The sequence below is a fragment of the Anabrus simplex genome, chromosome 12 (genome assembly GCF_040414725.1).
Source record: "Anabrus simplex isolate iqAnaSimp1 chromosome 12, ASM4041472v1, whole genome shotgun sequence".
Taxonomy (NCBI): Eukaryota; Metazoa; Arthropoda; class Insecta; order Orthoptera; family Tettigoniidae; genus Anabrus; species Anabrus simplex.
In genome coordinates this window covers 13,652,077-13,665,440 of record NC_090276.1, presented here as the reverse complement: position 1 = coordinate 13,665,440, position 13,364 = coordinate 13,652,077, and the positions used below count along the sequence as shown (strand labels likewise).

Genomic DNA, 13,364 nt, shown 5'->3' with positions numbered 1-13,364 from the left:
GATCGCCTGAAGGATTTCACCCATATTAAAAATGCTTATAGGTGAAGATGGCAAAGATTTAGGGACGCAACTGACCGGGTGGAATACCTGGACCTAGCCCGGGAAGTACGAAATCGATTGCTGGAAAGAAAGATTGAAAAATGGAGGGAGACTTGCCGTAATCAATTAGAAAACGAGTCAGATCGCGAATTTTGGCGGATTCTTGCAGAAAAATAGTCAGATCGCGAATTTCGGCGGATTATATATCTAAAACAATAAGCATTCAATTATAAATTTCAATATAATACCGTAGTGAAGCACGGGTACCTTGCTAGTACATTGATATGATAGTTTCTGAGAAAAAGGTATACAAAGTTTCAAACAATATGACTTACGGAAAGTCTAAAAAGAATGTCTGACTGGTAGCCGGCATCTAATGATATTCAGCGTGCAGAGTTATGATTAAACCTAATTTTATTGCCTCAAATATAACTTCAGCACAATAATTGATACACCAAATTCTTCGGGAGAGATTGGAGAGTTTTTTAAGCTCAGAGAACAATATGACTTTATTTTGCCCTTAGGTTCATAGAAGTAACTACAGTACATATTATAACAGGTCACTTTCTTCCTAAAACAAATGTATGATGAATAACGTAGATTCTTCAAAAGGTTTAGCAATAGGCGAGTTGTTAAGATTTGACTTATTTCAGTATAACAATATTTCGCTATAACAAATTAATTTTTGAGGTCCCCAAAATTTTGTTACACTGGTATTTTACTGTATTATAATAATTATTATTAATATTTTATTATTTACTCTCCAAGGAAGGTAGCCCTGTTTTACCTCAAAGTATGTTAGGGTATAGTTTATAATATTACATGTTATTAATGCATTACCTAGTGGAACAAAATACTGCAAAGAATTTTACCGGGCAAGTTGTGATAGCCTAGTATTGTATACAAAAGAAGTCTTGAAATTCCTTACTAATGAAGACAAAATTAAAATATGTCAGAAAGTGGACTGGCGTCTGCATCTTCAAGCGTGCAGAAGTCACGAATGATGAACTTGATTGAACTTGCACCTTTGAGTTTCGACTTGATCACTCAAGTTGGTCGAAGTTTTTTCAGAATGGTGGCCAAAGTCATTCCTCCCTGTCGCACATCGTCAAGTGTAACATCCCATTCATTGTCTAAGAGTATGACCAGAAAATATTGTTTAATAACCCACCGATCTGAAAAAAAAAAATTTACTATTAACATTTGTTTTAAAAAGAGTATGATCTGCAATAATACTTTGATATTTTTATTGACCCCTGTGCATATGTTTTCGTTTTTGTTGTTAGTTTTTTTAACACCTTTCAGTGCATTTGTTATTTTATAAGCCCCAGCGGAAAAGGTTTTCATATTTGTTTCGTGTTAAAAGTATTAAAACGTGTGAACAACATCATCCTTAGAAATAGTTGATATAATTATCACTGTACCCATGGATACATGATGTAAAGTACCCTCATGTTGGAAAAAATCGTATCTAGTGTTTCGTATCCCTGTTGGATAGTTTTTATTCGTATATTCAATAGTACGTTTTCTCCCCTAACATGTTCTTTTTTGCTATCCCTTGCACAAATGTCTTAATGAGGTTTTACTGTATATCAGAAACTGGCGAGGGAAAGTTTCCATTGCAGTAAGTCAGGTGTCCTAACAAGTTGTTCCTTTTGATATCGTGTAGTGAACAATAGAAAATTAAATGAGCTACTGTTTGTTCAGTTTGGCACTTACAAATGTATCTCTCTGATGACTGTATTTTAAACCGTTGAAAATAACTTCTAACTCTCCCACATCCAGTAATAAACTGTGTAAGTATAAAAGTGGGTTCAAAGAATTTTGAAGTTAAACGTCGATGAACGGTTGGAAAGAACAAGTCCCGCGTGTCATGTCCCTTCATGCTATTAATATTCATCATCATCATCATCATCATTTTACAGTTCCAGTTTCCCGGGTAGTGTTGACAAGCTTCTTCCATTCTGTCTTATTGAGATACGTTCTGTTATTAACGACGTCCTCCAGTGGGTTCTTGGTCTTCCCACCATCTGTTTTCCTGCCACATGTCTCTCCAAGTTAACATAAATGCTGTCCTTGTTGGCTCCATCCTCATTACATGCCCAATGGACTTGCTGACCCGATCTAACAATGTCGTCTCAATCCCAGCTTCCTTTCTAACCACATCATTCCTTACCTTGTCCAGTTTTTTTTTTTTTTTGGAAATGTGGACCTAAGGAATTTCATCTCAGATGCCTGCAACTTTGATGATTCTCTCTTAGTGAGGGTGCAGATTTCGATACCCCATAGTTAAAATTGGTATGAATTACTGATTGACCATCACCAGCTTTGATTTTGTTGGTACTTTGGGATCCCAGAAGAGTGTTCATACTTGCTGGTAAAAGTGAGAGCTCTTCTGCACTCTATTTGCAACCTCCTTTGTGGCTAGTGTATCTCGAGATATTACACTACCGAGGTGCGTAAAGCTTTCCACACTTTCTAGTGGATGGTTTCCTAGCATGATGTTCGCTGGTCATTCCTCTCTGTTTCTTGCCATCACTACTGTTTTGGGTTTGCTTATCTTGAGATTGAACTCCTGGAACGTAACCTTCCATTAGTTGAGTCACAACTGTACCAATGACTATGGGCTGTTAATATTTATAATATTGTGTACCAAATATAAATTGTGTTGATTAGGAGGAATATCTACCAATCATACTTTATTTATTAGTCTGTAGAATGGCAAAGTGCAGGATCACCAAGAAGACAGAAGTTCTAGTAAAACCCTTCGCCATTGAAGCTGATGGTCATTGTGGCTTACGATGTCAGAGACGTGATTCTATGTCAACTTAGTACGACATGGCTCAGCATTGATAGCAACACCTGCTGCGGAGACAGTTATGTTGTGCCGTTAGAGACAAATGCCCGGATCTTCTCAACAATATGATCCCTTTCCATGACAACGCCAGACCGCTTGTAGCAGAAGCTGTATGCAGGCAACGTCAGCGCTGGGGGGAGTGGGGGGGAACACCTGCCATACTCACCAGACCTGTCTCAATGCAATTTTGACCTCATTCCCAAAGTGAAAGAACCATTACGTGGGAGACTGTTTGGGACACAAGAGGAGATTAGCAATGCTGTAAAACATGAGATTGCAAAATTCAAACAAGGTGACGCGACTGGTATCCAATGTCTCCCGCATCATTGCCAGTGTGTTGTTGTGCACAACCTAGGGGACTACTTTGAGGTTACTGTACTCACTGAGAATAAAGGTTATGTAGCTCAAGGATTTCATGGCTGACAAGTTTTCTCGCTTTAAATCCTACTGCTGAGTGGCTCAGACGGTTGAGGTGCTGGCCTTCTGACCGCAACTTGGCAGGTTTGATCCTGGCTCGGTCCGACCGGTGGTATTTGAAGGTGCTCAGATATATCAGCCTCGTGTCAGTAGACTTTCTGGCACGTAAAAGAACTCCTACGGGACTAAATTCCGGCTCTTCGGCATCTCCAAAAACTGTAAGTATAGTTAGTGGGACATAAAGCCAGTGACATTTTCGTTACAAATAAAACTCCATCTGTTTCATTGCTCTAATTTATTTCATTATGACCTAATAAATGCACACACACACACACACACACATATATATATATATATAAACACACACAATTCTAACCAGCTGTGAATGGCCACACTTACTAACTTACTTACTAACTATCTATTTACAAATCTCTCTTCTGTACACACACCAGGGAGTCCCGGCTGGCTGGAATTACCTGGCGACGGCTATAATCCATACTTCCACTTTCCCAAGTCCAGTCGCCTCATGCGGCCTGTGTAGACCGCTAGATTTGAACACAGGGCTACGGGCCAGTTGACACACGACGACTGTTCGTTGGTTCGATTCCACAGACAGTCCAGTAATTCACACAGTTGCATGCAGTGAACAACTAAGCAACTCAACAGTATTCAACAGCAGGACATTTCCCACATCACCGAACATTAACACAGGTCTATTTCCCTTCACATTTGCGGTAGCGGCTTTCCTCACTGGGTCACTGTGATCCTCAGTCCACAGAAATGCACAAGCACACTGTTCTGTCAGGTTCAGACCTCGGCGGGACACTAGCGACAGCCAACTCCTCTGTCGCCCTCAGCCCAGCCAGCACTGAGTCTCTCACTGACTTCACCACCGAGTCCAACACTGACTGACTGTCCGCGGCTAGCCTCCCTTTTTATAGCTCGCCTGTTTGACCCAGAAATTTTGCTATGTCACTAGAGCCAGAACATTCCTGTTGAGTATCAAATAAAACTCACAGGTAAGCCGGCCGACGAGAACAATACACGGGAAGGCCGGCCCCACCCCATGAGCTGGCTGGGAGATCCCAGGTAGTCTGAGTCAGTCACCCCTTCCTGGAGTTACCGAAAGGGGCTACCACGGGGCTGGCACGTAACATTATTATTATTATTATTATTTATTATTATTATTATTATTATTATTATTATTATTATTATTATTATTATTATTATTATTATTATTATTATTATTATTATTATTAAATCCTACACCTGGTAAATTTACTCAGCAATATTCATACATTCCACAGCACCGTATGTTCCCCACTCCCATCTGTATATTTCCATTTGTCTGGTAGACTCCAGAGAGAAATTTTTTATGCACCAACCCTCATATATAACTTGACATTTTTTTTCTCCCCTTAGCATATATTATAAGCTAAGTTTATTTTCTACTCTGTATTTTGTTCCAGGTCCCTTTTTGTTCATGGTTTTGCTGTTGATGAGAAGGGACTGAAGATGTCCAAGTCCTTGGGAAATGTCACAAACCCAGAAGATATCACCCACGGAGGTAAAGATCGCAAGGTACAGCCCGTGTACGGTGTTGACACCCTCAGGTGAGAAATAGGGCTATTGCTATGTTATTAGGATGTGAAACTTCTTTTCCTGAGCTGAAGAAAAGTGCAGTTAATTACATCAACATGGCAACTCTTTTTTGAGTTACAACACAGTAACTCATATACTTTTTATTTATTTATTTACTAGCTGATGTACCCATTGCTCTGCTGCAGGATTCTCAGAAAGACTGACTTTGTGGTTTTCTTAACTGAAGTCAACATAGGTCATTACAAAAACGTCAGTAGGAATGTAGCGATTAAAAGCAATGTTATCATATCAAATACTCGATCAAATTTGCTTTACGTCGCACCGACACAGGTAGGTCTTACGGCAATGATGGGATAGGAAAGGCCTAGGAGTGGGAAGTGGTCGTGGCCTTAATTAAGGTACAGCCCCAGCATTTTCCTGGTATGAAAATGGGAAACCGCGGAAAACCATCTTGAGGGCTGCCGTCAGTGGCGTTCGAACCCACTATCTCCCGGATGCAAACTCACAGCTGTGCAGCCCTAAGCGCATGACTAACTCCCCCGGTAAATAAAAATTAAACCGATTATGTGATAACTTAAACATATGTATACCAGACACAGACAGTGTTGCAGGAATAATTATAACATTAAAATACATATAATAACAAAAATTAAGGTTATGATCTTCTTGTCATAATATGTCTTTAAGTTGACTTAGGACCTCCGGCAAAGAAGTAAATCTCTAATGTCTGATGTAGAACAAGCACTGACTTGCTGGAGGAAGCAGGCAGGCCATGTAAATTCTTTTGTTGGACCCTGTTGTCGTTATTTCTTATAACGAAATTATTCCTGAAAATAGCAAAATTGACAGGGAAATACAAGGTGCCTCGGAAGTGATGGGATAACCGGAATGATGTTCAAGTTGGTGCAGATGATGTTATAATTGGCAGTACATCAATAGTTGAAGAAACCAGTGAAGGAGTAATTATGAACTGGACTGACATAGAACCTCAAGAAAGTAATTATCCAGGTCAAGATGTACCATTTGCTGCTCATCACCCTGGGCCTATGAACTTGCCTCTCTGTGACAGGATGTGGAAACTTCTTTTTCTGAGCTGAAAAAACTCAAAATCCATTTCGTTAAAAATTTGTGTTGTACTTAGCATTCGAAATGAAAGTGGAGAACTGTGGGGAATATGTAATAACATAATTTTGTGTGTTTCAGAATACCATGTTTCAGGAATAAAATTATCTATAAGAAATTATTTTGTAAGAGCAAAATATTTCTACAATTACCTTTGTTCAAAAAATTTTATAATTGTATTTTACGATAGTTAGAAATCATGATAGGTTCGGTCAGTGATACAGTTTTCTGTCGGCAAAGAACCCGTCCACTGCAGACATTCACCGACATATTTGCAAAGTGTGCGGTGCTTTGTATGCCGAAGAAGGTGACAACACGTTGAGTCAGATTGTAACAGGAGACGAAACATGGGTTTCGCATATCACGCCCAAATCGAAGCAACAGAGCATGGAATGGAAACACACACATTCAGCTGTAAAGTTGAAGGCCAAACAGACTCTGTCCCAGCGCAAGATCAAGATCAAGAACTCTTGGTCATCAGAGCAGGCAGCAAGTTTCTATGAAGAGGGTATTCAAAACTTAGTTGTAAGGTATGATAAGTGTTTAAACAAACTTGGCACCTATGTTGAACAATAGAGTAAAGTATGTAGAATCTGCAAATAAATGTGGTGTTTGAAAATCGTCTTTCGTTGTGTAGTTATTTTCAAATGGCCCTTACTTAAAAAACACGCTCTGTAGATCAGTCCTTCAGCTTTCTATTGGTGTTGAATATGGATGTTGAGAATTAATATGTGATTACAGGCATGGTTTTATTTTCATATTGAGGAAAATAACTGCAGCATTTGACATTTAAACCTGTCGAAGTTCTAGGGTTAATCTTGGTCTTGCTATTCCATAATTTTTCAATTATTCTTCTGCTAATTCTGGTGTCTGGTATTCTCATAAGATGTCCAAAGAATGATATAAGATATATTGGGTTAGTCGATGTGCAGTTTCCAACTTTTGGCATCTAGTTGTTTTTTTTTTTTTTTTTTTTGAGGTATACATAATAGTAAAGATGGATGAAAATTAACATTTTGTAAAGGGAAGTGATGTCAGATGGGAACAAACATAAGAGAATTGAATGTCAGATAGGGAATTCAGAACTAGAACAGGTGGATTATTTCAATAGCTAGGATATTTATTCTTGCAGGATGGTAGTACACAAAATGAAATTGAATCAAGGTGTAGCAAAGCTAATACCTTGAACTCGACAAAAAAACATATTCCAGAAGAAACAGGTGGTTCGTGCCATGCAGTCTGTTGTCTGATTGAATATCTGAGCGCACCACCTCCGACTGAGTCATGTCGAACAGTCTCGTTTGATTGGATCTCCGAGTGCATGACCTCCGATTAGATCGCGCCGAGCAGTCGATCCTCTGGTTGGTTGACTGTGATCTCCCTGATCTTAGTTGGCTTCGGCCGTAAGTTATATAAGGGGGTGTACCAGGCCTTGCTGAGCTTTAGTCCTTTCTCCTTTCTATTAAAGTTATCCAGATGTTTGTGTATTTCAATAGCTTCCCTCTAGAGGCTTGGAAGTGAGATGCTGTGGCCAGTACATTAGTATCCTCGTAATGGATCTCATGCTTTCCGGCAAGCAAACAGTGTACTGTACTTCAACTTTGGAGGACAGGCTAGAGATTGATCAAAATTGAGGCACCGTGCGGCTATGGGTGCGCGGCTGTGAGCTTGCATCCGGGAGATAGTGGGTTTGAATCCCAATGTCAGCAGCCCTAAAGATGGTTTTCCATGGTTTCCCATTTTCACACCGGGCTGTACCTTAACCAAGGCCACGGTCGCTTCCTTCCAACTCCTAGGCCTTTCCATCCCATCGTCGCCATAAGACCTATCTGTATCGGTGTGATGTAAAGCCACTAGCGAAAAGCAAAATTGAGGATGAAGTACTGGACAGAGTGGAGAAATTTAAGTACATTGGTTCTACTGTGGATAAGGAGGGGAATTTGGACTTGAAGGTGACGTGTAGGATAAACACTGGCTGGTTGAATTGGAGGAAGGAAGATGTTGGGTGTACGTTATGAGGTTGAACTTAAAACTGAAAGAAAAAGTTATCAGGATCGCCGTAAGACCTATCTGTGTCGGTGCGACGTAAAACAACTAGCAAAAAAAAAAAAAAAAGTTACCAGCTTTGCAGTGTTGTATGGGGAAGAGATGTGGGGGATCAATGGTTATAAGCATGTTATGAGAAAGAATGGTGATTATATTAATAAAAGAATTGTGGGAGTGAATGTGGCAGCTCGGCCGAAAACAAGATGGGCACATTGCATGCAAAGGGACTTGACGGAGAAAGGACTGACAGATGTGTGGAATCAAGGAAGTGGAAACAGCTCTCCAAACATGTCAAACTTGCCTGAATGGGAAAGTACAAAAAATTCCCTTTAGAAGGAAAAATTTTTAAAACATCCACCTTAGTCGATACAGTACATTAAAACATATAAGAGGTAATGATTAAAGGAATTATTGGCGCATATTAAAATACAATATGTGAAGAACGCCTAATGAAGGTCGAAACATGTACCAAATTTTTTATCATATCATGTTTTAATATATTTAATATTTAATTGTCCATTTTTTCACCAGTTGCTTTTAATTCTGTACAAGTCAAAAAGCTAATCATCTCCGTACAGGCCATGAGGGCCCCTGGAGGGGAGGAAGGTAAAGGCTTCCTCTATCCATAAAATCGACACTTGGTGGGATAGAGTGGTTAGCTATATGCCCGGCTGCCTTTGCTCCCAGGATTTAACCTGGTACTCATTTTTTGGTCTAGGCTGAGTGAACCTCAGGGCCAGGTGCACCTCCAGAAGTTAAAATCTTGTTTCTTAAATTTTACGACTTTCTGATGGGGAATCGAACCCACGTCTTTCCGGGTGAACAAAGCACGCCTTTACCACCTTGGCCAGGCAGCCCCTTTTAATTCTATACAAGTGTTCAACAAATTTTTTTATATTTCTTGAAGACAGCGATTTATATTTACTGAAGTATACCAACAGATCATAAGAATTTTCACGGGTTATGTTACATCCTCAAGACAGTGACTTATTTTAGTGGATATTGAATATAAGATCAGGGCTATTTTCAAGTATTTGTGTTACATGTATGGCCAATTATTTTTGTAAGTGTTTTAAGACCTTATGGCTGATGATGGTCTAATATCAACAGGCCAAAACTAGTACCATGATTAAATTGAAGTTCTAAATTTATATTGTATTGATCTACAATAACTACACTTTTTCTGAAAACTGTTTTTCTTATGTCCAAATCTTTCTATTTGGTTAATTTTTACACTCTTTTGAAGAATCTTTTTTTAAAAGCATTTTTCATATGAAATTATGAAACACAAACATGAAACATTTCGTCTACAACTGAATTTTATGGCACAAAATAAAAAAAATAAAAAAATAAAAATTCTTCTTGAAACACATTCAAGGATAACCTTACAACAACGCTCTATCTTCCACCGTCTCCCTACACTTGGTAATTCACTACCCGATATTGACATATTCACACCTTTCTCATCCTTCAAACAAAAAATTAAAAGATTCCTTTGAAGTCCTCTCCAGGTTTTCACTTTCTTCCGCCCCACCAACCCTTGACCTTTCTTCTTCCTAATTTCTGAAACCGACACTTGCCAGTTACCATTGTCATTGTTGTCACATTGTTACTATTAAAATTGTTAATTATTGTTGTTACTTAATATTGTTGTTTATACCTTTGTTATCTTTTATACTTATTTAAACTTATTATTATTATTATTATTATTAGTGTAAAATGGCCCTCCATAGGCTGTATCTGATAAATAAATAAATAAATAAATAAATAAACATCAGTTCAGTCACCTCCTATGCAAATGCTGCAAACAAGTTGTCCTATGTTCTCCACAAATGTAATTTTGACACTTGAGATAGATGAAGGATGTCTTTCTATCTATAGATCATTCCATGTTAAGAAAACAGTATTGCTCTTATGACAACAGGGTTGCCATATCGAACAGCTCTGCTCAACAACATCACAGGAAAACGGTGGCATATAAATGTGTTACATGCAGCATTTAAGATCAAGATAAAAATGTAGAAGAAACTAAGTTGAAGATAATATTTATGAACTCTAGGGGATTGGGGAGTGGGTGGTGGTTAGAGGGGTTCATTTTGATGTTCGCAGGAAAATGGCAAAACAGCAGAACATAAACTTGTGAAACTCAGTTTTTAAGATAAGAAAGGGAAGATAATACACTGAAAATTAAGCACAGTTTACTATCTACTTTGTTTCTTCCTCAGCCTCATTCATAGAGTAAATAAATCACTGTATTAACGTTAAAGAAAGAAATCGCACACGTAGTGTAATTAATCACATAACACTCACTCAACATAAGACAAGTTTAAAAAAGATATGCAACACAAAAATAGAGGACTTCTCTTCAACAGTGATAAGCTGCCAGGATTCACAGGGTAAGGGATTATGCGTTGCATGTACAAGAGCGACAGAGAAGGAAAATGAAGGAAGGCAACATTGTGCTTCCTCCCTGCGAATGTATTTATGAAACATAAAATATTCAGTAGTTATCGTAATAACACTCTGGTACAAAATTCCTTATGCTTTTTTCCTTTCTTTCATAATATAGTACATTATAATATTCCTTAATCACGAGGAATTATGGGCGTCTAAAAGGGGATGTGTTCGCTCCTTCAGGATGGAACTCTCCCAAGGAGACGGAAGCTATGGCAAACCCAGCTCAGGCGGACCACGGTTATATGCTGATGGTAAGGAATATTGCCTTACTTGCTACCATGTTCCTCTGGTGTGTTGTAGGTGGTGGGTGGCTTGCCACGCCACTCAACGCGCTAACATACCCGTGAGCCCCAGTATCATCCAGGCGAGTGCCGATGCAGTCCACAAGATACGCATCGTCCTTCGCTTCCTCTTGGGAGCCGTTCACGATCTTGCCCCACAGAATGTACCCGAGGATGGCTTCTACATGTTGGATCACTATCTCCTTCACCTACTGCACGACTTTGATAAACAGGTACAATATGAATTTTTAAATTGCTCTCAATCATGTTTAACAAACCTGTTACTTTTGTAGAACTTTACTCTCCTAAATGTGAGTAATATTCATGTTTGATCAAACTACTCCTTCCCGTCCCACTCAGCGTCTGCTCTTGGAGGCCACGTATCTCCAGTTTTATATTGCAAACCCAGGGACAAGTGTAGGCCTACAGGCGAAACCATGGAAGGAGCGGACAACGGCAGTCCTTGCAGAGGATTAGGTCCTCCTTGCTTTAATATTTAGAAACTCCTTGTACATGATAAAACAAACACCTCAAACTTCACCCTGCAGTGGTCGCACTCAGTAGTTCTATGTCATAGAAGTTTGCATGGCGTCCACGCCACACCATTTCGTTCCTGAGGAAATTACGCACCGATTTAAGGCCTAAAAAACACCCACGCAACAAATAAATACTGCAGATCACTCCCCTACAAAGTGAGCTGCCGGCAGTTCACAGAGTGAGGGAATACACGAGGCTTGTGTCAGTGCAACACAGAAGAAGGAAAATGAAGGAAAGCAACAAAGCAATGGCTGTTCCCGCCATTGCGCTTCCTCCCTACAAATGAATTTATGAAAAAGAAAATTTTGTGTAGTTATTTTAATAACTTAGGGCAAAAATGCCTCATCCTTTTTATCTTTCATAATACATTACAAAGTACAGTATAATATTCCTTAATCACGAAGAATTATGGGTGTCTAAGAGGGGGGTGTGTTCGCTCCTTGTAGGTCCATAAGATCAATACTGTTTTCTTAACGTGGAATGCGCTATAGCGATCAGCATTCACTCATAAAATGTGTGGTTTATTACGCTGACACTACGCTAGAACCAATGTGAGTCAGACGCACACAGATGTACAAATGTAATTTCAGCGCAGTTTCAGTTTCCTGTTTGTGCACTCCGCTATAGTAGTAGATGGCACTGTCTCATCAAAGAATAGTTCCCAGCATTCTTTAGGAGTTTTAGCAAGCTCTGCAACACGTTTCACACCAGACTATTGCGTGACGATGTTTTTTCGCAGGGTATGAACTCTGGTGGGAAGTTTAGCTTTACGCCACTAAAAACAGAATAGTTTACCAGTACATACTGTTGTGAAGTAGAGAGAGATGGGAGATAGGCGAGACAAAAGGAGCATTTATCCAATGTTAAGGCTGGGTTTCTTTTGAGTGTGTTCTATCCACTTTTGCCTACACGGTAAGATGCTGCCCTCCTTCTGTTTCCTATACATACATATTTTGCTCCTGTTAGTTACTGGTGGAAAATTTCTTATATTTCTGTTAGGGCTAGTTTACACAGTGATACTAGGTTTAATAACTAATTTTATGAAACACATTTCACATGGAGACACTAATGCACACTGTAGTTTCAGAGTATCTTCTGCATTTTACTTCATTATGATCTGATTATTATGCATGCTGATATCCTTGCAGCAAATGCAGCTGTGGCAGAGGTGTTGTTAGTGACTACAAAGGCTGAGAAAAGAAACAGATGAGTATGAAATAGGGAATGGATAAATAGATCACATTTAGGATGTCCTGCAACCTTATCGAAAAAGATAATCCTAGAAGATTGAACTTACGAAGGAAAAATCTAACTCTATATGCTAATGCGATATTTTGTAAACTTTAATAAATCATGCGTAACAGATTTAAATAACTACTCTTGGAAACTATTTTCCTCAGGAGGGGATCAGCAATGTTGAACTGGGGAATTCCTGGCTTATAAGTTTATTCCGTACCAGTACTGGACTTCTTACTAATCTGTATCTTGCTGATCGTGAGTTCAATTCTTGTAGGTATTCATGATAGAATGGATTTTGTTTCCATATTCTTCAACTCTCAGTCGATCCTTATTACTACCTTCCAGAATAGATTCAGTACCACCGGGCTGAGTGGCTCAGACGGTTAAAGCAGTGGTCTTCTGGGGGCAGATTCGAACCTGGCTCAGTCTGGTGTTATCTGAAGGTGCTCAAGTACGTCAGCCTCGTTTCAGCAGATTTACTGGCATGCTAAAGAACTCCTGTGAGACTAAATTCCGGCACCTTGGCATCCCTGAAAACCATACAAAAAATTTGTTAGTGGGACATCATAATATTATTATTAGATTCAATACCAATAGAGCATTTGACTTTATTTTTAAAATAACATTATTCAAAATCCCATAATACGTTCGGACTGAGTACAAGTTGATACGTTTAACTATTTCTTCGCATGCCCACTTCATTTTGCAAAACAGGTAAGGCAACAAAAAGTTCATAACCTGAAAATTACCAGTTTTGCTTTCACAAA

The 13,364-nt window shown here is 39.1% G+C and overlaps 1 protein-coding gene across 1 annotated transcript in view; it reads left to right on the top strand.

Moving 5' to 3' along the window:
- Positions 1–13,364, top strand: part of IleRS-m (Isoleucyl-tRNA synthetase, mitochondrial) — a 101,229-nt gene that overhangs the window by 62,485 nt on the left and 25,380 nt on the right. Inside the window, exons 12-13 of the mRNA XM_067156087.2 lie at positions 4,783–4,926; positions 10,841–11,054. Coding sequence (XP_067012188.2) covers positions 4,783–4,926; positions 10,841–11,054 — 358 coding nt within the window. The remainder of the gene's footprint in view (positions 1–4,782; positions 4,927–10,840; positions 11,055–13,364) is intronic.